The 25,207-nt window shown below is 37.7% G+C and overlaps 3 protein-coding genes across 3 annotated transcripts in view; 2 read left to right on the top strand and 1 right to left on the bottom strand.

Annotated features, from left to right (window-relative positions):
• Positions 1 to 6,524: 6,524 nt before the first annotated feature.
• Positions 6,525 to 7,357, top strand: dharma (the record flags this gene model as incomplete). The annotated part of the gene is made up of 3 exons (XM_084125289.1): positions 6,525 to 6,831; positions 6,919 to 7,106; positions 7,212 to 7,357. The coding sequence occupies 3 exons, from the start codon at positions 6,525 to 6,527 to the stop codon at positions 7,308 to 7,310; spliced, it is 594 nt and encodes a 197-aa protein (XP_083981415.1). The 3' UTR covers positions 7,311 to 7,357.
• Positions 7,358 to 7,747: 390 nt separating this feature from the next.
• Positions 7,748 to 19,825, bottom strand: clip3 (CAP-GLY domain containing linker protein 3). The gene is made up of 14 exons (XM_084126725.1): positions 19,699 to 19,825; positions 17,804 to 17,952; positions 17,487 to 17,626; positions 14,891 to 14,984; positions 14,503 to 14,664; positions 14,231 to 14,349; positions 13,195 to 13,431; positions 12,962 to 13,097; positions 12,705 to 12,851; positions 11,772 to 11,906; positions 11,490 to 11,613; positions 10,733 to 10,797; positions 10,288 to 10,360; positions 7,748 to 10,171 (listed from the first exon to the last, which is right to left on the bottom strand). Exons 2-14 carry the CDS (start codon positions 17,931 to 17,933, stop codon positions 10,114 to 10,116), a joined length of 1,620 nt encoding a protein of 539 aa, XP_083982851.1. The 5' UTR covers positions 17,934 to 17,952; positions 19,699 to 19,825; the 3' UTR covers positions 7,748 to 10,113.
• Positions 19,826 to 23,910: 4,085 nt separating this feature from the next.
• Positions 23,911 to 25,207, top strand: part of LOC311090474 (cytochrome P450 2M1-like) — a 40,677-nt gene continuing 39,380 nt past the window's right edge. The window contains exon 1 of the mRNA XM_084125755.1: positions 23,911 to 24,381. The gene's annotated coding sequence lies outside the window, so the exon portion shown is untranslated. The remainder of the gene's footprint in view (positions 24,382 to 25,207) is intronic.

The following is a 25,207-nucleotide window of genomic DNA, read 5'->3' as shown; positions in this document are numbered from 1 at the left end:
AGGTAAGAGGAAGCCACGCCCCCCGAGCGGTTCATCCGCTCCTCCTACTCACCTTTGCAACTCTTCTGCGTGACTTCAAACACGGATATTTACGGAAATAAAATATGATATATTGTTATTTTTGTAATAGAAAAGGTGAACAAAGAGAAAATAAACTGTTATAAATGAATGTACACAACAAGAAAAAATGCTACATAAAGTCGGCGTACGTTAAAAATGATTTTGTTCGTATATTGAAGACACGTGCATTTATCTCTGCTGTGATATTATTTCAGAAATTAGCTGCCATGTCATTCAGGAACATTTCATTAATACTTTTCATAACACATATAGACCTGTAAGCAGAATAGAGGCATGTAAATAGTTTTTATGATACAAAAGAGGCCATCAAATCAGTTGCTATATAGGCTACAGAAGTCTGCATGTCTGATGCTGCTGTATTCAATGTAATATGCATATTCTAATGCAACCATTTGAATCAGCATCTTTTTAATCAGGTTTTTTTGTATTTTGAAACTTTTTATGAAACATGTAGGGCTATAGGGATAATTTTGGGAATTTCTATTATTATTTGAGTAGTGCAAATGTTTGCTTGTGTGATGATACAGTAGGCTACTCAATATAATATGCTAAATAATAAAACTAAAATTTAAAAAGAATTAAAATTCAACTAAAGAAATTATCAAAAAATCGCCAATATTGAACATGGCTGACTGGTCAGCATTTATTTAATAAGTGTATATAGATATAGATATATTGATGGAAACAAGATATCTAGATAGATAGATAGATAGATAGATAGATAGATAGATAGATAGATAGATAGATAGATAGATAGATAGATAGATAGATAGATACAAGAGGCATCAACTCATTTTATTCAGTGTGTTTCTTTCAAAATAAGCTGCTCAGTACATATACTGACCAGGAACTGCAGCATGAATGTATGTTGTATTGGAGGGATGGATTAGCTCACTGTATATTAATAGGCAGATCTCCCATAGGAGCTCCTTTTGTTGATTACGGGGAAACAAAGAAAAAGGTCCCATAAGGGGCCAGTGCAGTCTCTGCTGTCTGACAACTGCTGGATATGAACTTGGCAGGACACCATTTAGCCCCCTTGAAGAGCATGTGTGAGCAGACGGGACTGATACACCAGGGTGCACCAATCCGGCAGCCAACCTTCACTCATGTACCCCGTGTTCACTCATGCAGTCACCATTTGTCTCTTTTCTCACCCAGTAAGGAGGTACAGCTCTTGCATAATGTTCATAAGTCTGAGCGGGGAGGGGTCCAGTGATTCACCGTTCACGTCAGAATGAATCGGTCAGTTTTGCTAATTATGAATAAAACACAGTGTAATTATGCAGTGGGGTGCATTTACTTGCATTATTTATGCAGCTAAGAGAAGCCGCCAAATTTGAATGAGCAGAAAACAATAGAGATGTGTCCCATTGAGTTTGAGAGGTGAAAAGGTCGCAAGCTTCATTAGTCACCAAGAACAAGGATTTAAAGTGACAGTTCATCCCAAAATGTACTCACCATAATCTTGTGAACTACCTATATGAACACAAAAGAATATATGTTGAATTAGCCTATGTATGAAAATTTTGTCCATATAATCAGTGTGGTCCAAAACAACATTGGCTTATTTTTTTTTTATTTTTTTAGAATATCTTTGTTTGTGTTTCACAGAAGAGTGAATAAATGAATACAGATAAGCTCAATGATAAGATATGCATATTGGCTAATACAATTATTTTAAGACTATGCCCTTTGAACTCATAGCCTTTTTGCAATTACATAGCCTATTAATATTCACCTTTGGCTGTGTTCAGATGTTTGCTGTTTTTCTCCAGCCTACAAACAGAAAGCAAGACATAATTATGTTCGTATAAATTATCTCCATTCTTCCAATGAATCATTCAACGTTATTGTAATAATGTAATGCCGTCATCCAGATGCAGGTCTTCTAATAGAATGTCTCCCTCTTCTGGTTGTTCCGTGAACTGTTTAACACATTCATCGTCATCCTTTGATCTCGGGCTGTGTCAATATCTTCCTTTCGTTGCAGTACTGTAAACCTCAAAGCGTGCCAAATGAGTGTGCTAATAAGATGTCTTCTTTGGAGGGGTTTCAGAGGACACCAGAAGATTTGCTCGCATTTGCTAGCTCACGAGCCAAAGCAGGCAGAAATTAGGTCACCACTGTGTTTCAACCAACCAGCAAAGATACGCGCGGAAAATGAGCATTCTTAACATTCTCACTCAAATGCCACATATCTTCGTTCTCCTGAAAATTATGTCGTCATCAATAGGTCTACTCACTCTCATCTCGTTTCAAACACTTTCGTTCATCTTCGAAACACGAATGAAGATGTTTAATGGCTGTCCCTCCATTGAAAGTCTATTCACTCAAAAATCGAATAGTTCAAAACATTCATAAAGAGTTTTATGTGAACAGACTTTCAATGGAGGGACAGAAGAAATCTCCCTGATTTAATTAAAATAGCCTATATTCAATTATTTTCCAAAGGTGAACGAATGTCTTATGGGTTTTGAAACGACATGAGAGGTAACATAGTTACACGTTACTACATAAATTGAGCGATAACAAATAATTAAACCTAAACCACCAATCCGTAACTCTATAGTAGCCTAAGTAGTAGTTAAAGAACTTAACTTTAAAATCAAAATTCTGTCATCATTTACTCACCCTCATGTTGTTTCAAACCTGTATGAATTTCTTTCTTCTGCTGAACAGAAAGGAAGATATTTAGAAGAATGGCAGTAACCAGACAGTTTTTGGGTCCCATTGACTTCCATAGTAGGAAAAAAATATACTATGGAAGTCAATGGGACCCAAAAACTGTCTGGTTACTGATATTCTTCTAAATATCTCCCTTTCTGTTCAGCAGAAGAAAGAAATGTATACAGGTTTGAAACAACATGAGGGTGAGTAAATGATGACAGAATTTTCATTTTAAAGTGAACTTCTCCTTTAATTAATATTACTCAGTACTTATTTGAGTAGCATAAGTACAATGAAACTATGTTACCTTAAAATAAAGTGTAACCCAGAATTTTAATTTTGGATGGGCCCCTTTTGGGGGTGAATTCAGGTTGATTGGGACACATTGTCCCATTCAACCTGAATTCACCCTAAATAAGAACATTTTCTTTAAAGTTGATGTCACTGGTTATATTGCAATTTCTATTGCAAGAGCATAATTACATTTATAAGTATGGTTTAAATGTGAATACTTCTCAGGAACCTCTGTATGTGTTATATAACTCCTCTGGTTTCTGTCAACTGTGATAAATACCTTTCCTTGGCACAAATTTACTAGGTGACATTTGATCTGCTCTTACTACAGTATATATCTGGTGTAGAGTTGAATTTGAAAAGCTGACCTTAAGATGCTTGACTGAGTCTATGACACACAGTTCATAATTCTAATTGCTTTGTGACGGGGTAACAAATCAAGTTGGCCTGATGCAGACACTCTTACCTGCATGGGATGAGATACGAGTTGCTTTTCCAGCCATCTGGAACAGTCAAGGAGAAGCTTGGCCTTTAATGCAGCAGTTCAGCTCGCTGTCACACTCAGAGAACAGCAGAGGAGTAAAAGGACTGGACTCACTGATCCATTGAATGCGAATAACATTCCTGCTCTTTAAATGTTTCAATTGGATGGTGGTACGTCATTTTTATAAGTAAACAGAGCAACATATTATGTTTTTCCAGATGCATTTATGCAAAAGACACCATCAGTGCCTATTTCCTCAGTAAAGAAGATTAAGCTAATCTTAAATCCTAACTATTTCTCTGAGAACTACTACTGTTGCTGTGGCCCGAATATCCTTTACAACAGTGTCTTACCTTTGATCATAAATCATTTGATTGAAGTAAGTGAACTCCATTGAGAAAAGCGAGAGAGCAACCTTCAAAATCGTCCTTGTTTGTCTATGCTTTGGATTGATTGCTTTAGATTAGAATATTCAAACTTGCCTTTGTGTTTTTGGGATGCACATCTATCGAACTCACTGGAGCTTGAATTTCATCCCCAGATCAGTTTGATTTGGCAGAGCTGTACAGTTGGGAGTTCTCAATGAACATCCAGCTCTGTTTGGAGGAGTTCATGCATGCATTTGTTAATTGCCTATTGGCCCAAATCATATCAATGCTTGTCAGTGGCATTGTGCAAATCCTGGCTGTACAGATGGATGCTTACAGCCACACTGATGTTCTCTAGAAACGCATCGCAGAACTGAATTGGGTCAACCATATGATTCAGCTGAATGCTCTGAATCAGATTGTTGCCTTTATCATGCAAATGAGGTTTGTTTAGTGTGAGTTGCTATACTTTGAAGTGGAAGATACTGACTGATTAAACACATATGCCTATACTCTTTTATCTTGCTACTGAAAAAGTAATCCCTACTGAAAAAGTCATTGAGGTTATTGTTAATAAAAAAGTCCCACATGTATCAAAGAGCTTACACGTTGTTATGATCTGAATGGAAGGGCCTTTCATTCCTAAAAGTCTTTCTCATTCACAGATTCTTGAAACAAAATCCCTGTAACTGATCATCAGGACATTGATAGTAAGTTTGTGTTTAATACATTTAAAAAAAAAAAAAAAAACTCAGTACAATGAAGGACATGCGGTATTTTCATTTTCTGTATGTGCTGTCTGGGCCTTGCAGATTATCAAATGATCTCATTTGGCAGAGACAAAACCAATATCCGCTCAGTGGGATTTTCATGTGTATTCTTTGTAAACCCAAGTAGCTTAAAAAGAATTGAATATTAATGATGTAAGCTGAGTTATATTGGGAGAATCTGCTGTTTTGTAAAATGCACACTCGCTTAGACATTACTTGTGACATCCCTAAGCTACAGCTGCGGCTTGTGCTTTAAAATAACCATGATCATTTAATCTTGAGTTAACCCTGATTTATTGGCATGCAACACATATGTAATGCTGAAGGCTTTTGAATAATTCCTCTATCCACAGACAGACAGTGGCCTTGTTTAGTAATAATATGGTAATGCAGTCCCTATTTTTTATCCTGTTCAATTAAATGGTGCTATCATTTATTATTGCTTGCAGTGGATTCAATATTATCTTTCTATAGGTAATAAAACAGGGCTTGTAAAAAAGAAGCTATTATTATTTAAACATATTTATATTAATAATATTTTAATTGTATTGGGCCTAAATCTGTAGGCCTGTTCAAATTTATGTTGTTCATTTGTATTAGCTTTATTAAAGTTTCTGAATAAAACCACAAGATGGCGACATTTATTCATATGTTTTGGTTTCTATGGAGCGTTTAAAAAATATTAGTCATTATGCATAAGGCTAAACTGTAGGCTAATTAAAACACAAATTCAAATAGCAAGGAAAGAAAGCACATAGGCTATCAAAACACTCTTGACTTTTTTGAGTAGGTGCTGTTTAAATTAATGACTTTCATTTGTTTTAACTTCAGAGAATGACGTCACAATTTCAAAGCGCGCGTGTCTCTTTGAACAAGTGTCAAGTTATTTCTTTATGATTATCTGAATTCAATATAAACTTTATCCAGTATAAATTATAACATGATTAATGCAGCATCATTTATATCCCATAGCCTAAATTAAATTATAATTTTATATAAAAAGTTAATGTTTCCATATGCGTTCCATGGGGTTTATTTATTTAGACCTATTACAAACTAATAAAATACAATTAAAATAAAACTTTTCAGTAAAAAGTTTTTTAATGCATAGGAATATTTAATTGAGTCACTCTAACAAGTCTCCTCAAGTGAGACATTTTTTATCATTGTATTTTATAAACAATAACTATTTCATTACTTTGACGCGTACGATCACTGCTGTGATAAGAACGTACAGTGCGTCATGTGATCAAATGCTAAATTAAAATGTGCTTTCGCGCTTTGGCTGTTTAAACAACAAAACACATAGGCTATTTGACAATCGGAATATCACATTTTTCATGTTATAGTTAACAAGTTTGAGAATTTTTTAATAAAAAAGGAAAGATTAAATAAAAGCAGTGGCAATGACATAACGGAATGACGTGTCGCCATGGAAACAATAAAAGTGATAAGTTCTAAATAACGGTCGCTTTGAAAAACTCACGCTGGGGGATCAACCATAATATTTTAAACATATGTGTGAAAAGGTTAAAGTCAGTAAACAAAACCAGTAACTTGTAGTATCGAAGTATGATCAATAAACATTAGGAATCATTACAGGCTCATTTCAAGTGGCAGGTTAAAAGGGTTTAAGGATCTTCAAAGTGGATCTTCAAAAGGTAATTTCCTTTGACTTCCTCCTTTACAAAGAGGTGTTGATGGACCGATATTAAATACATTAATACCTCAGTTAAAAAGATACACGGGGTACAAATAGGCCTACAACTCTCTAGCTCCATGTCATTATTAAAGGAGAGCAAGAGGAGAGAGTGCATAGTCACACCAGCTTGAACTTCCCTGGGCCCCTACTTGAACATGGCAACTCAGAAATTTTCCAACTTCTCTATTGATTACATCTTGGGAGATGCCAGCAAACAAACAGCAGAATCACCTGGATTGGATCATCCAGCATCTTCTCAGGATTTCCCAGGGCACTTGACCAAACTTGACCCGCTCTACCAGGATGGATCTAGAGGTCAATGTGACCATGCAGCACTGATGATGAACTTTCCATCATCATCATGGGCAGGAATGTACAGCTGCTGTGTTCCAGTCTCATATTATCAACCAGCTTTTAATTCAAATTACTATGCAGGTCAACAGTGGCCTTTTGCCGTATCAGGTAGGCTATGCCTTTTATTTTATTTATTTTTTAATTGATTTAATTTATTTTGGTATTGTTTTTAACTAAATTTGTGATCGCCTTCAGGTTGTGAAACAGCGGAGAATCACTGTCACCTAACTGTAGCTCAGAAACAGCGCAGTCGCATCCGAACGGTCTTCACCGACAGCCAGACGGAGCAGCTCGAGCGGCTCTTCGCGCTCACGGACTACCCGACCGCTGAAACCCGGGCGGACTTAGCCAAGAACACCGGCCTCAGCGAGGAGACTGTGCGGGTAAGATAACGCTCTTTAGCTGGGACAATATTTCATATTATGTGCTAACGTTTTCCTCTAAATATACAAAATTACTATAATCCAATTTTTCTTTTTTTTGTATAGGTGTGGTTCAAGAATCGACGTGCACGCAGAAAGCGACAGACAACCTGCCCTGACAAAAACGCGAGGCGCGCTCCCGATGATCATCTGGAATCAGATTAATTTATAATTGAAACGTCAACATAGACTCAATGACTTTTTAACGTTGTTTTTAAAAGTACTCGTTTGTTTACAGTTTACAAATGTAATTTTTTTTAAATAAACATTTTCTCAGTGAAATAAACTTGAGTTTGGCTTATTTGGATAGATAGATAGACAGACAAAAAAAGTTGCTGCCTTAAATTTTTAAGTAGCCTACAGTAAACTTGGAGGATGTCTTTAAAGTAAACTAAAATTACGTTAAACTGACTTAAAAATTAGTTAAACCTCATATAACTTATAAAAAAGATGAAAAATGCTTATTTTGATGAGTTAAAGCAATGTAAAAACATATGTTGTCATAACTTATTTTTTTTACCATAATATCATTTTTTAGAGGATATAGATAGATGATGGATAGATAGATGATTATTTAATCAATCAAAACAACACAGTCAAACTAAGTATAAAACACTAATGTTTATTATCCATTTATCCATAGTCAGGATAGTTTCACTTTAAGTAATTAATAGGCTTTTTCATGCTGATATACTGTAGGAAAAAGAAACCTGCAAATGTATACACAGCATGCAGTACAGTTATGTTGTCCATCAAATCCAAAACTGAATTCATGAATAAGATCCACGTTAATCTGATTTACAGAATATAGTTAACATGAAAACAAAGCACAGGACGTTAAAAAAGTACCTTGTGAAATTATTAAAATATATATTTTCTCAGACGAATAAATGTTTACAAATGAACTATACCAATTACACAAACTGGATAGAAAATGACAGAAAGCGTTGCTGACAATGCTAGATGTCACACTGAAACTCTTCAAAGCGTGGAGGGTGAGCCAGTCAGTGCGAGTTACTTACTTATGAAATTTCACTTTACAGTCATACTTTTACTCTCCTTTTGGCATCAAAAACTGAATGTGATTTGTCCTGAAATCAAGGTAAATAACAGTGATATATTGATGCGTTGTACAACTTTAAGTCACCAAAAAGCAATATACTGTACTCTATAAGTCACAAAATGATAATGCACAATTTCAGGTTTTTTTGTGAGCTGACCTTTGCACTCCATCAGAAGATGCACTATTCTACTCACTACAGTGTCATTGCTAAACCTACCACACAAATTCAAGAATTCTTCAATGAAATAATGGCATGGCGGCTGAAGAAATCAAAAGCTGTCTAGATCAAGCAGTACATTTTCAATTTTGCAAGTTGCTCTTTTTTGTAAACCAGTGCAGTTGACCAAGTGTTCACAAGAAGGAGAGTGCACAAGTCAAGTCGTTGTTTTTTATTCTCTCCTAAACAAAATCTGCCCGCTCTAGGATCACTGTAGTGATTCTACCTATACTGTTGGTTGATCCCAGGTCATCTATTACGGACAGACACTTTTACTCATGCTGTGCTACCGTAGGTGGTAATAAAGTAGACAGATTTCCATATTCACATAGCATGTTGACACAAGAGTAAATATTGCTGTTATTACCCACACACTTGAATACGATATCATAAGCACATAGTGTTTTCACGATCAGGATTTTAAAGAACAGCATTTACAAAACTGATCCAAGTGAAAACTGATGGAGGGACAGTGAGAAGGGATAGGTAGTCTGGTCTAGCATCTCTTGACTTTAGACAATAGATGAGGATTGATTTTTAATTTTTTGTTAAAAATAAATTGTACAAGGAGCGAATTGTTCTTCACTTTAAACTATACTAGATGATGCAAATGCATTTAATTACATTTTTATTGAAATATTTTTTGGTGAGAGAAACACGATTGTGATTGAATTTATATGGTTATTTGGGTTTACAAAATAAGCGAATCCTTTAATTTTCACCTCGTTTTTTTAATGAAAGGTCAAGAATGAACACGCCTCCTTTTAAGAGTTGCATTATTGATGTGTGATTCTTAACAGCACATTATTTTGGAGTGAAAGATACAGTCATTTAGCTTTTGCTATATCATGGAGCTTGCGCTTTGGTTTCGTGGTAGATTTTAATTGAATGAAAAGTTATTTATTAACTTATATCTAAAGCAGGCCTCTCACCTCATTTCAGAGCAGCTTATAACCTGAAAACGTGCCCATGCCTGCTTATTTCATGCAACATATTCTATATTTTAATCTACACACTTACAGTTTCACTGTAGATGAAGAAAACATTGGGCTCAGATGACAAAAACCCTGTTCTTTTTCACATTGGCAGCATGAATATTTTCAGACTACAGACTGCATAAATTGTGACGAGTATAAGATCAAGTGATGTTTTTTTAGATGTTTGCTAATGTCACCTACTAGTTCATTTAAAGGCATTTGAAACTTAGAAACCAAAGTTTATATATAATAAAATACTGAAAAGTAAGACAGTAAAGGTGCATAATACAGCAACATGTTTCCAAACAAAACAAAAAAACACCTTTACAAATTAAAACAGATGTGCAAGCCTACTTTTGTGTATACTGACTGTATTATCAAGCTTGAATACTGCCAATAATCTACCAACAGTGGTTTAGCAAAAAAAGAGAGAGAGATATGCATGGCTTTTAGATGGGATGATTTTCCCTTATTCTGATTTCATAAAAGATTGTTCGTCTATAATTCAATCGTCGGAATGCAGGACGTTAGTTACTTGACAAGGCACTATTTTTTTGCTATTGAACTGCTGTCAAAGGGGTGGGACAGCAGTCTGGGTATTTCACAGAGAGAAGCACATATGAATAATGGAAGTACACAGAATGGGTGAGATTTTATCTTGAGGAGGAACAGAAAGAGGGGGAGATAGAATTAAAGATGTAAGCAGTGGATTTAGGACTGCATCTCTGCACGGAGCATCCAGGGAAACCAGCAACAGAACAGCAACCTGCTACAATAGAAACGAATCATGAAAGTAAAATGCTGTTTAATCTTGTAACACAGGATACATTATAGATTCACAGCTGCGGCCAAAACGGATATGTTACTTGTGGGACACAAGCATACCTGGATATGGAACTTTCAGATGTTATGTCTTTCGGAGATCGCACCGCATTAAAATTCCGCTTCGGCTGGGACACTGTGGAGAAGAGGAGGTTGAAACATTACAAACATGTACCTGAGACTGCCATGTGGGACTGTTGTCCATTCATATAAATATTGTATGATGAATATTGCATAATAAGAATGATATATTTCTGCTCTTTAATGCATGCAAGCTTAAGAACTAGAGGGGAAAACTTCTTATTGCTATTACACATTATGGACAGTAAGGGGCGCTGTATGCCAAATTGAGAAGATAAATGCAAAATGGAGCACTAAATGTGAGCTTGTTTTGTTTATTCATAAGAATATATACACTCTGATTGTGAAAACAGGGAAAAAACATTCATAACGTTCCACAAAGGAAATATTTTCCAAATTGAAGCATGCTCCTTATTGCTGTACTTACTAGTCACCTGGTGGACTTTCTTCACTAGTGTCCCATCCGCCTGGGGATCTCTGGGCCCTGCAATTCTGCAAAATTTATAATAAATAAAATAAAAATTAATTAAAAAAATACTGCTGATGATTTTTGGTGACTCAACATATGGATGTTTAAATTGACATTTTACTAAGTGTCCCTGTTTTTCACCTTTGGAATTTTCTTATCATTTTACACCGGATGGTTTCACAAAGACTTCATAGCTTAGGTAGTATTTTAGCACATTTACTTAGGCCCCACCTCTAACATTGTTCAGGTACTTTATCATTATCCTTTCATTAATAGTGAAACCTTCCTGCAAATGCTTTTGCTATCCAGGAATAAAAGCCAAGTGGAAGGCAATGGTCTGTTCATATTCTTTAACCAAACCAGCAGAACATGTAACTGTAACAGTCGTGTAACTGTAAATAAAGCCCAATTTGGACAGGAATAGTTTCTTAAACAACGTTTGAGTTACAATTCTTATCACTCGACGTCTTTGATTTCATGTACCGATTTCATTCACATTCAGACGGGATTAGATTTCTTAGAGAACCACTGAGTTTGCTGTAAAACAGTAGGTAATTTGCTCTGGAATATTTACTGAGGTTGTGTGAGAAAAACACTGACTTGGCTGATTCGGACGGGATTCAAATTGCAAAGTAAGTCTGCAAAACACGAATTTCTCGAATGACCCCCTGAAAAACTAGTCCCGTCCGAATAGGGCTTAAGTTGAAGATTTTACCTCTGAACACGGGAAGGTGGTGCAAAAACTCCATATTTGGGCAAACAGTGGAAGTAACGCACTCCAAATACACTGCCATCATGCTTTCCAGTGGGATGCTCCAACTCCACACCAAACCAATATCCTGATCACAAGAATGCACACACAAAATACTAAATACTCATGGCACAATATGGTAATTGCATGATTAATTTCATATTACTTATTAAGGAATCACAAATTAAGTCCGACTTCTCAAATCATTATATTATACCGTTTTCTTAGACCATCACATAAACATACCAGGGGCAAAGTCTGTCTTTCCAAAAAAGCGGACAATCCCTTGTTTTTGGCCTGCCACCAGCACCTGATCCCCAACCTCAACCTTGACTCCATCAGGATCCAAACTGACCCCGGACAGAGACTTCTTTCTTGGAGCTGGTGGAGAAGCAAAGCAAATGTGGAACTCAGATGAAAAACTTCCGATAAAGAAGTTTTCTATTTTACTAAAAGAAGCTAACTCTTTTCTATTTTACCAGAAAAAATCTGAATATTAGAATGATTTCTAAAGGATCATGTGACACTGAAGACTGAAGTAATGATGCTGAAAATTCAGCTATATTTGAATATTACATTACATACAAACAGAAAATAATAATTTTAATGTGTAATAATATTTCACACAGTATTACTGAATTTACAGTATTTTTGATCAGTTAAATACAACCTTAAGAGACTTCTTTCAAAAACATTTAAGTGGTCACACATTAACCGGGGGGTCTAAACAATGATTTGATATTTTTTAATTTGATAGAAGATGAAGAGTGTTAATTCAGATAGACAATAGCCAACAGAATCATATCACACATATTAATTAGATGAATTATTATTATTAGTATTATTATGATTGTTTCAAATTGTCTTGATATCAATTTATCATTCAGTGAGTTTATATCTATATCTTTTTCTCTCTCCACAACATCACCAGAAACATTTTATTAATAATAATGTTTATAATGATATTATTAAATCACAGTAAATTAACCTATTGCTTAAACGTATCACTGTACCTGTATACACTACTATATCTACTGTATACATCTATATTTAGCTGTTTTTTTGTTATTGTTTGTTTTTAGGTTTTTCTTTTGTATGTGTGTGTATATATGTGTGTCATTGGTCTCTTTGTATAAGCTGCTATATCTTCTTAATAAAAAATATAGAATTATCACTCACTCTTCACACGATCTTTCTCTTTTTTCTCTTTCTTGATTTTGCCAGTGACACGAGACAAATCCATGCGAGGGGTTTTTGGGGTGGAGGTGACTGAAGAGGGGGTCTGCTCAAGAGCTTTGCTGATTTTTGACACAGGGGCAAAGATGCCTGAAAAATAGAAATCAGATTATTTCATCCGAATACTCAGTCTGAATCAGTTAAAGCTTGCTGTTGTCATTACAAATGCCTTTTGTAATACAGAAATGAAGAGAACACACCTTGTTTTGGGGAGCAGATAAAATAGCGGATCCCACCCACACTCCCGTCATTCTTGCCCTCCGCATTGTCCAGCTCAATACCAACCCATTGCCCGCTAGCAAACTCAGTGGTGCCACAGAAACGGAGGGTGCCAGTCTGCAGGAGAGATGTATTACGTTTTATATAGCCTATTTTCTCTAAGGACCTTCAGATTTTACACCACATCCATTCTCCAAATCTTTAATACACCCACCTTTGTGTCATCCAGCACCACACGGTCCCCTAGTTTGAGGCCCAGGGAGGAGAGCATGAGGTTGCCGGGGATGTTGTCATAGTTGGGCAGGGTGGCACGGGGTAGGTTACAGCTGAGAGGCACTGCGTCCAGCAGCAACTGTTTCAGCTCTTTAGCCACCATGGCGGCTTCAGCCTTATCCAGACTCATGTCCATGGGGTCAGGGACAACCTCAGCTGGCTCTTGACCCTTATCATTCTATAACATGCAGAGAGATTATATTTGTCAGTGATAGTCTAACCAGGCCAATATTTATCATTTTGAGATTACAGATATGGCCTGCTGAGGCAATGACTGAAGTCACATTTCAGTTTTTAATAATGTTTGTGTAAATATTGTATACACTACTGTTCAAAAGTTTATGGTCAGTAAGATTAGGAGATTTTAAAGAAATGCACACTTGTATTCAGCAAGGATGGATTAGTTTGATCAAAAGTAACATTAAAGACATTTCTAATGATTTAGAAATAAGATTTTAATTTCTGATAAATGCTGTTCTTTACAACTTTCTATTCATCAAAGAATCCTAAAAAATGCATCAAAGCAATTAAGGTGCCAATAATATTCATAATATTAAATGCCAGGTTTATTTGACAACTAGATTAGGAAGGATATGACACTGAAGACTGGAGTAATGATGCTGAAAATTCAGCTTTGCCATCACAGGAATAAATCACATTTTTAAAATATATTCAAATAGAAAACAGTTATTTTACATTGTAATAATATTTCACAATATTACTGTATTTTTATCAAATAAATGCAGCCTTGGTGAGCATAAGATACTTCAAAAACTTACCCTAAAATTTTAAGAGTAGGATATATTTGTTAATATACATACATTGGGGTCCATACTAACATTATTTGGCTACTAATGTATTCTGAAATACAGACCAATGAAGATGTCAGGAACATTGATTCAAAATGAGCTGAGTGGATTAATAACAAAGCCAATTAGACTGATTAGCTCAAGCGAAGTTTAAATCATCATGCTCACTCTGACAGTAGGGTTGGCTCCGTGCTCGAGCAGACACTTGACAGCACCAAGGCAGAGGTTGGAGGCGGCGATGTGCAGGGCTGTGCCATGATAAAAGTCACTGCAGGTAGAGTTGAGCACTGTGTAGAGAAACAGACACCCCATTTTAGTGGAAAATTTCTGCCTCAGCTTGTATGTGAGAATGTGGCTAGATTGTATCTAAAGCATCTGTCTACTTGAAAAGTTTAGATGCCGTCATGAATACAAAAACTCTTTATGCTTTTGGAAGTCACCTTTAGGCTTGCAGGCTTTGAGCAAAACGCGAATCAGTTCTGGCACATCGAAGTAAGCTGCATAATGGAGGGCGTTCATGTTGGTCCAGCGACTGCGCAGACTCACATCAGCTCCCAGAGCTATCAGCTGATTGGACAGCCGCAACGCTGCCTCAGGATCACCTGAGAGGAAAACACTTTGTTACTATATAGGAGGAATGGTACATGCTTTTATAATGTTGGCAAGTGTGAAATGCACTGCAAGGTTTGAGCTTTTAAAGGATTAAGAACTAGAAGTACTCAAACTTGAATTCTCAAGTAAATTCTCAATATCTCAATAGATTTGGATTGTGGAATGTAAGGCAAGTCAGGGCAAATGCCTCCAACCGTCAACTCCGATGTCACTTACCTACTCCGTGAGCCCCTGCTTTGCAGCAGTAGTGGAGAAGAGTCATATCCGTCAGGCCGTCACGGTCATTGACATGGCAACCTCGCTTTAAAATCTGAAAGTGATAGTGACAATGTGAAATAACATCAAGTGATGATCAACACATGTTGGACTTCCATGCATCTGGAATCCAATTAATAACTAATGCAGCAGATTCGCACAGAAACTCTGGTCCTGAGTAGATGACGTTTTTCAAAAGCAACTGGGCACTTTCAAAGCTGGACAAGAGCCATATTAGTGAGATGCACTCTAATGATGAAAATAAATATTGATTACAAGTGATAGAAGGAAGACTTTTTTGCTGAGTCATCCTCAACATCACATTTTCTTAACTCTTTCCCCGCAATTGACGGAAATTTCCGTCATTTGTGAAAAAAGGCATCCTCGCCATTGACGGAATTTTCCGGCTTTCCGGGTTTTCACTGTTATATGGTAGGCGCTATGACACATCTTCTGAAAGAGTACTGAATCTCCTGATCAAAACACATGCGAAGATGCAGAAACCAGCGATATGTAATCATATGCATATGTAAAATAACGCGATCATCAACATTAAACAGCATATATATAAAAACTGCCAAATGTTACTGAATGAAATGTCGACCCAGGACGAGCTATAGGACTGTGCAAGCATTAGGGGTGTTGATGGACTCGATTTACTCCATCTATGTTTTGATCATCTTTCTAAATCCGATCTGGATGTATACTTTGACAAAAATTATGATTCTGATTTTCTCAGCTTTTTGCTCAAAATGTAGCTTTTTTTAATGAAACTTACCTACATTCAAGTGTTGATAAAAAAAGAATGCATAAAGCTAAAATTGTTTAAAAGCAGAGGGTCTGTTCTTTCTTTTCGATATATTGCATGTTCAGATATTCATACAACATATATTCTGGGGGCCATGAAAATGATGTGAAAATTATCAGAAATGCTGTTGGTGGCTTAAAAAAAAAAAAAAAATGCTGGTAGAGAAAGAGTTAATGATTTAGATTTCCCTGCTGAAAAATACAACTTATAACCAGCCTATGTTGTTTTTTGCTGGTCTTTTCTATCCCCCAGACTAGTCAGGTTGGTCTGGTTTAAGCTGGTCTTGTCACAAGGGATGTAAAACCGTATAACCTTATGAAACTTCTTACATTGATTACTTATCATCACAAGTCAGACTCACAAGGCCAGATACTGGTGGGCACTTGGCAGTGAGAGTTCTTCTTCAGCTAGATCTGACAGGTGGAGCTGATTTAGGGCAGAACTCAATGGAGAGATCAGTCAAATGTAGGAAGCTTATTACCACTGCCATCAATCCCTGCAGCTCTACCACCTCTAGGGACACCATTATACAGCAAGGTACCTCCTTCTCTATTACCCATACATCTTCATCTAAGCCTAAATTTTGTTAAAGCCCTAAAGTTTGTGTGTCTGTGCTATACATTTAGGAACTGAGATAAATCACTGACAGTACCAAACATTCATGTGCCTCAAACAGTACTGCATGGAGCAAAAACACCAAGGTCATTGATTTGATTCCCAGAGAATGCATGAACTAACTAAACGTGTAATGTGTAAATGAACATTATGACCCTTTCTCGGTACAACGTGTAAAATGAAAACTAAACCGAGGAAGATTTTCAGTATTGGTTCATCCACTGACATTTATTTACCTGTACTGCAACCAAATAAAAGTTAATATAAAACTTAAGACATGGCAAAATGCTTAAAGGGGCTATATGCTTTTTTCTGAAATTTAAACTCGCGACTGACACCTGTGGCCAAAAAACGGAACTGCTCTTCCTTTCTGCTCGCTCTCGTACGTGCACACTTCACAAGTCATCCGCTGCAAAGAAGTCAACATTATGTTTACAGAGGTAAGAACAGTCAAATACATATATTGTTTGAGAAACTAAGTTTGTTTGCTGACTAGCGGTGGTGGCAGAGTGATCTGAAACGTTTAACATGAACGCGCTTGACGTCACATCCGCAGACAGCGCGCGAAAAATCCGACCCGACAGAAAATAGGAAAAATAGGATACAGGCTTATAGGTGCACCCACTGTGAGCTGACAAGGTGTCAGTATGCTCATCAGGAGATGTTTGAGTCATACATGGTCAAATAAAAAGGCTATTGTTACGTTTATTTTGGGGAAACAGTTGCATATAGCCCCTTTAAGACACTATAAAAGTGCACATTCCTGTCTGTACACTCTGTACTCAAGCATGTCAATTATTAAAGAACGAAAGCTGAGAAACTCTCAAAAAAGGTAAAGAGGACAAAAGCTTTCAACAAGTTTGAACACAACCCATGGATTAGAAACCAGACTCTATCCTCAAAATCAGAAAGACTGAAAAGCTGAATAGAAACTCAATACACTTCTCTATACTTGTAGACATGGCATTTATTTATGGTTCACTATCTTGATTCATTCCGTATAAAACAAATGCTATGTTTCAGCAAGATTGCATGAGTAGGCTTTGTTAGTTGCCCATATTTTTTAGCAGGTTTCTTGTCTAGCCTGCTGGCAATTCCAGAGAAATACTTGAAGCTTTTTAGACTGTCTCTCACCTCGTTGCCAATTATGTCAATCTTGTGTTGAACTTGTGGAACCCATTGGCGGATAATGGCAAACAGTTCTGGGATTGTGGTCCGAGAGTCTGTCAGAATCTCCATGCAGGCTGGATCATTCGGATCAAAGAAGGTAAACGCTGGAATAGAGGCAAGTAAATTGCAGGATATAAATACAGGTTTAGTTAAAACAGCCAAAAAGGTGGTTACCACTACATTGTGCTGTGAAATTTGTAAAAATGTATCTTCGGGATTAGATTTCTTCTTGTTCTCTCTGTAATATTTTTGGGTAGAACTGTCTTAGTTGTGAAACCCACCATAGTCTTTGGGCAGTGGAGCCTGTGCAGATGGATGCACTATGGGTTTCTTGCGGGGTTCATGAACAGGGCTGATGAACTCGGAGCCAGGCTGGGCCTCTTCCACATCAGAAGTTTCCTCTTTAGTCATTCTGCTTATGTGATTGGGCCTGCACATATATTCATACAGACATCTTACACACTCTCAGTATTATTTTTGTTTGATCCCTGCTCAATAACAAGAGAATAAGTGATATTAGATGTATAATCATAATCCTCTAGTCTACTCCACAGATATTCCTCTCTGCGAGGCTCTAAGTTTAGTATGGAGTCTGGTGGAGAGGACGAGTGACTCACTGCTTCCAGCACTGTCTGCTGGAACAGAGGAGAGTTCGGGCCTCACAAGACACTGCACCATCTTACTGGAGATCCATGCTGAATATAACTCACTGCAATTTACTTTGATGTCTCAGATGCCCGTAACTATATTCTGCTCAGTCAGCCATCAAAATAACATTCAGGACAATTCGAGCCAATGCTACAGTATGTGCACTTAAGAATCACCACTGTGAACCTGCATTTATTCAATTAATTTGGAAGTTACACTGAATATTTGCAAAGTAGATGTTGAGAAGCTATCAACATGATAAACAGTTTGTCATATGCAACTAATATATTTTATAATTTTTACCATCTAAATTTGATATACCTGTAATTTACATGACCAAGGGGTATATTAAAACTACACTGAATCTCATGTACATGTACATATCATTTACAGTAAAACATTGAACATCCATTGTCATAGTAATCAAAATACTTATTCATGTGGTCTCTTCAAAAGCCTTTGATTTTACATTGAGTTCTGTAAAGGATGTATGTTCGATGATTAATTTATCAGACTTTTTTTTTTTACTTTTCACCTTTTAATGTGACCTCCCTTAATGCCTATTTCACAAAATGTCAGGATACTCAGTATCTGATCTACTCTGAACACTATTTTATCAGGGCAATGATCAAAGTGAATATGAGCTTTAGCATCTCTTGCTCTATTTAATAATACATTATGTATTCCCACAAAGGTTTTTAATTGCAGCTGGAATACAGGCATTACATACATTAGCTGTTTGTGGTATTGCTTTCAATGTCCTTCTATTGCATCAGACTGTGGGAGACATTGATAGTGTTAATTCACAACAAAGATGTCAATTAAACAAATAGACCTCAAGTGATATTGTATTGTAATGATAACTGGCACTTCAAAAAGGATTCAAATATTTGTGAAAATTATATCCAAAATAACACCAGAATTTCCTGTTGTATATGACTGCTTGGTTAAGCTTTGTCATCTTAATGATGGAAAACAGACTATAAAGGAGATAAAATGCAATCTCATATTAATGTTTCACGACATATCAACTGTAAATTATGATAATATATCTGTATACAGTTGAGTTGAGTTGTTCATTTAAAAAAAAAAAAAAAAAGGAATAAATAGCATATATGACTCTTTAATTTACTGACATAAGAATAAGAAATATTATTTAAAGGATATCTTAGCTACCAAACTGCTGAATATTTAATTTCACGAAAAAAGGGGCGTATTCAGAAATGGATCGTGGACAAATGGAATTGACACTGTCTTTAATCTCTCAATATTATTGATTTAATCGTCGATAAATAAATTACAATGATCTATAAACTGTATTTAGCGACTAAATGTATACAAGCTTGTGTATTGTGTCCTTATATTCTGGTATAAAGCATGTCAGTCTTGCTCTGTGTCAACAAGAAAACATGGACGCTCCATCACGCAGCACATGAAAAACAAGCAGGTTTTTCTCAGGCGGAAAAACATGGCCATTTATATTTTGCGAAAATTCGAAGTTGATACAACGAAATAATATCCGTCTTACCTGATAGCAAGCCTCAAAACCGGGATTTCTTTCCCCCTCTTTTGTCAGTCGTTGTGCTATGGAGGATGGAGATGATGCTGCGCCTTGTCCTTCTCTCTGCCTGCGTCACGGATGTGACTCACGACTGGACCACTCTCCTCTCTGCAGCTCCTCAACCAAACTTGATGATGCTCGTCGTAGAACTTGCTAGTTGTGACTCCAGCTTTTTCCGTTACAGATGCCTGCCATTTTAAATACGAACGACAACATCTGGATAAGTACACAATAACTTTCATGGCTGTGTCCACATTTAAATGGGATTTTTTGCCAGTCTTAAACCCGGGCGCAATACATAGATTGTCTTTGGCGCCTCCAAGCACAGCAAACCGTCAGCTATCTTGAAAATATTTGAAATAACACGATCACAGCTAAAGGAACGTTCTCGTAACTTTGGCTTACGTTCTGACAAGGTTCTCAATTATATGAATGAACAAGCATTGTTCCAGTAAATTTAACAGAACGTTCGTTCAAAGTTATAATTAAATAATGTTATCAAAACATTAGCACAAAACATTATTTATACATCGTTCATGGTGTGTTATTTTCCCCTGAAACGTTTTAAATGGTCGTTTAAACGTTTAAATAGTCTAACGTTTCAGAATATTCAGAGAACATTTGAAAATAGCTATCCATGATTTTCTATCGCTATGGGGGAAGATAATGACAATGTGGATTTACTATTAAACTAACATATTTAGATACAAGTTTAGCATGTGCAGGATGATGATGATAATGTGTCATTATAGGAAAGAAATATGAACATTTGCTAATTTAGCCTAGTTGTTATAGCACAAAATGTCAAATATTAAAAGAGGCCCGTAAGGAAACTCCCCCTGGATACATATTTACAGAATGTATAAATGAATTTTGATTTAATTCTTATTAATATTTTAAAGGATCATTGTGTCAAATTGTCATCTTACCCCAAGGGTTTAATTTTATCTTTTTATCTTTTTACTATAACTTTTACTTCATAAATCTAAAAAAATAATAATGTGTCCACAGTGTTCGGGAAAGTTACTTTGAAAAGTAATGCATTTCAATATTCAGTTACTCCCTTAAAAAGTAACTACAGTAATTGTGTTACTTGGTTACTTTTTAAGAAAAGTAGTGTTATGTTACTTTTACTTTTGGGCTTGTTTTTTAATAACAAAAAAGTTTTTTTTTTAAACTAAATTTACTTCAATAAAAACAAAAAAATCTAAAGCCATTTTTGCTTATGGTTTAACTGAATCATCGAAGGTCAGCAGCAAGTACATCAGTCAATAAAGTGAGATTAAATGCATAAAAATATTTGTTTTATTTAACATATTTAATGATTGGCGGTTTGCGTAGTATTCTGATTTTGCATTTCACTGATTTCATTCATTTTGAGGAATTCTGATTTTTTTTGTGTGTGTAAGTGAGATGAGTAAATACCTGCTCACATTAGTCTAGAATTACAATAACCATCATGTTTACTATGCACACAACTCCTCTGCACTTATTCATGATTTCTCTCAACATGGGGACAGGGGAGCTGTCAGTCAATACAGGGGAAAACAAAGTAACTCACGTTACTTATTTGAAAAAGTAACTCAGATATTTTGTTGTAAATTTAAAAGTAATGCAATACTTTACTAGTTACTTAAAAAAGTAATCTGATTACGTAACTTGAATTACTTGTAATCGTTACCCCCAAGACTATTGTCCACAAATCCTTCATAAACAAATAGACACAAAAAAACCTTATATTAAACATAATACAATGTCATTGTCACAGGTGTGTGCAGGCAGGAAGATGAAGACAGATAAATATAGTTCCAAACGTAGTCTAATAATAATCCAAGAGTAGGCAGACAGGCATGAGCACAACACAACTAAACGTAATGGTGACCGGACACTGAATGATGGTGAAGGGGAAACTTAAGTACTGAATGCAAAAGAGGTAATGATACACATGAACTCATAATGACGGTAACCAAGGAGACAGATTAGTGGAGGGAATCTGAACAAAGAAACACGTGTGGACTGTCAGGACTGTCAACATCTAGTGGACAACCGACGGATGCGGAGCTGAGGAATCTCTGGGTGCAGACGGATAGCCAGTGGAGCAGAATGGCGTCACTGGCATCGAACGCCTAGGTGACGTCGCAGTGACCACCGTCAGAGGAGGAGCCAGAATACCAGAGGGCCGAGACGATGCTGGTGTAACCGCGGACCGAGGCGAGTCCGAAGGGAAGGAGGAGCCTGCTGAAGCCGTAGGGGTGGAGGAACTGAGCGTATGTGGAAGACCCGCAAGTCCGTGGTGTGGATCCACTCGCTCAGGCACTGATGGAGGTTGCTGCACCTGAGGCTCGACGTCACGGCATGCCTATTCCGGAGATGGTGAAGGGTTGCAAACCTCCAGCAGAGGCAGGGCTGGAGGACTGGCTGAGAAGGTTGGTGACGGAGGCAGATTGATACAAGGTAGGGTAGAAGGTAATGTAAAGTCCATACCAGTCTCTATGCTGTTTAGAAACAGTGAATAGGGTTCAGAGGAAACTGAACTGTCTTGTGTATTGTGCTGTCTAACAACAGCGGTGAAGAATGAGAAACAGGGTGGGCAACGAGACCTCCATGTGGAAATCCATCAGCCAGTCCTCAGTGAATAATTCCACCAATATCCCCTTGGCCACCGATGTCACGGGCTCACACCCCGGTCAGACTCGCTGGAGGGCTCCTCTTCCGGGGTGAAGGTCTGCGCTGGCTACTTGTCCTCGGGCTCTGGCTGACGCGTTGCGGCAGGTGGTAGCTCTCCGTCTGCGGGGAGGGGCTCTTGCGACTTCTCCGTTGTCGCAGGTGGTGGAATAGACTCTGGGTCCGGCTGTTCTAGACCGGGGATAAAAGCTCTCCAGACACCGAATGATGGCTTCTCTCCAGTTTAATCCAGTGGTGTCTGGGAGGTCAACAGGTAAAAGTTTGTCCCGATCCAGAACAACGACTTCAGGGTCTCGTCGCCATAGGTCAGTGGTTCCCAAACCTGTCCTGGAGTACCCCCAACACTGCATGTTTTCTTTGTCTCCCTAATCAAACACACCTGATTCAACTCATCAGCTCATTAACCCATGTGATAATGAGCTGATGAGTTGAATCAGGTGTGTTTGATTGGGGAGACAAAGAAAACGTGCAGTGTACCCCCAACACTGCACATTTTCTTTGTCTCCCCAATCAAACTCCAGGACAGGTTTGGGAACCACTGCCGTAGGGGAATTTAGGTGATGGTAAGACGAAAGAAACGATCGGTGAAAAAAATTTATTCTCGTTTGAGCCTCCGCAGCAAACTTTGCTGCATAATCCATTTGAGGTCCGGTCATCTGTCACAGGTGTGTACAGGCAGGAAGATGAAGACAGATAAATATAGTTCCAAACTAGTTTAATAATAATTCAAGAGTAGGCAGACAGGCATGAGCACAACACAACTAAACATAAAAGTGACCGGATGATGGTGAAGGGGAAACTTAAGTGCAAACAAGGAAATGACAATGGGTCATATTACCCCATGGTACCCTATTATATATAGCTACTCTAAAGCCGCGTTTCCACCGAAATTACCCGGAACAATTTGTCCCAGGAACTTTTTTTGCCCCAGACCGGTTGCTTTCTGCGTTTACACCGCGGTCTAAAGTACCGGGAAGGTAAACTGCGCGCAACTGCTCCTCCCAGTCTGCGACGTACAGTAATCAGTTTTGAGCGCCACATTTATAATAAGTATGGAGGAGATTCAAACTGTGCTGCAGTTATGTATTGGTTTACTAACGAGGTAATTAACAAAACAAAATAGACGAGCACTGATACTAAAGCATGTTCAGAAAGCTCGTATGCGTATAAAATTAGACAACGCATGTTATCAGTTATTGTGAGATGCCTGGGACGAACGCGCAAAAATTCCCTCTTTCGTAAATACGCTTAAAAAAAGCCTGAACCCAGTCTATCAATCATAAATAGTGACAGTCTTGTAAATAGTTGTTTGTTACTAACCTCAAAGCGCTATTTCAATCCTGTTAGTAAATTTATAACATGGTTTGGAGTGCCTTGCAATAGATGACAATGTGTAAACATAATGACTTAATAATAAAAGCTGTGGCAGAAAAGAGACAAGCACTGATAAGGCGTGTTCAGTAAGCTCGTAATGCTAACGTTATATATAAAATTTGTATGTTATCAGCTATTGCGGACATTGACCGTGAGATGGCTGGGATGAACGCGCAGAAAGTTTCCTGAATAAGAAAGAAAGTTTCCGAAATTCTTTGGTTATGCAAACCGATTGTTGCAGCAGCTGTCCAGGTGGCTGGTCTCAGACGATCTTGGAGGTGAAGATGCTGGATGTGGAGGTCTTGGGCTGGTGTGGTTACACGTGGTCTGCGGTTGTGAGGGCGGTTGGATGTACTGCCAAATTCTCTGAAACGCCTTTGGAGACGGCTTATGGTAGAGTTCACATTCAGTTCAAAGGGCAACAACTCTGGTTGACATTCCTGCAGTCAGCCACCAGTGGACACAGATGGAAGGAGATGTGCAAATTCTCTCTCATGACACTGAAGAACTTTGGAATGGGCCGCAGGAGCATCGAGGAACAAGTCAGGGAGGAGGCTGAATATCTTGTTGAAATTATTAAAAAATACAAAGGTAAAATCCACTCACGAGTTTGCCTGCCTTTTCAGTCTTATAAGTTAAAGGTGCTCTAAGCGATGTTGGGTGACGTCACTTCTTGTTTCCGTTCGAAGTATTGTCAAACAAAAAAGAGGCTAGCTCGACCCTCCCTCCTCCTCATCCCGCCCCCTCCCCCTCCCCCTCCCCCTCCCTTCCGTGCTTCCTTCTAAGAATATACTTCTTTGCTATTTGTTCATCGGAACTTCGTCTCTTTGGTCGTGTGTCGGCCATATCAAAATTCAAGAGAATATAATTCTAACGTTAGTTGTTGTCGTTGTCTAGGACATCTCTTCTCTAGCTAACTTCCCTCTTCATGCTTCTCTCTCCTCCACTTCCCACACCCCCCTCATGTGCACATGCACTAACCCCCCAACCCTAAATTATTCTTGTCGGTTATTGGCTGGAACACTGTTATGTTTCGTGGTGCAGGTTGGCCCAGTTTGTTTTTGTTGCAGTTTGTGGAGCCTGGGCTGTCTACAGAGACCGCGGTTTTTTTACAGTGTGTTCAGGGGACAGGCAGCTAGCGAATAGTGAGGAGATGTTTGCTGTATGTGACAAAAAATGTTTCGGCCTAAAAAATGAGTGACATCGCTTAGAGCACCTTCAATGGTAAACAGATTTAGATTGTTGCCCTTGAAGGAGGCTCAAACCCGAGGCTCGGCTCGAGCTAAACCTCCTATAACGGTATACTGCGCAGAGGAAGAATAAGAGAAACAGAGGAGGAGATGGGGAGGAGGAGGGATGCCGAAGAATTGTCGCTGGGATGGCCCTGCTTACTGTACACTCGTAATGATGATTGATA

The sequence above is a fragment of the Abramis brama genome (genome assembly GCF_963993115.1).
Source record: "Abramis brama genome assembly, chromosome: 10".
Taxonomy (NCBI): Eukaryota; Metazoa; Chordata; class Actinopteri; order Cypriniformes; family Leuciscidae; genus Abramis; species Abramis brama.
The sequence above is the reverse complement of the archived record's forward strand: the minus strand, read 5'-3'. Positions and strand labels throughout refer to the sequence as shown.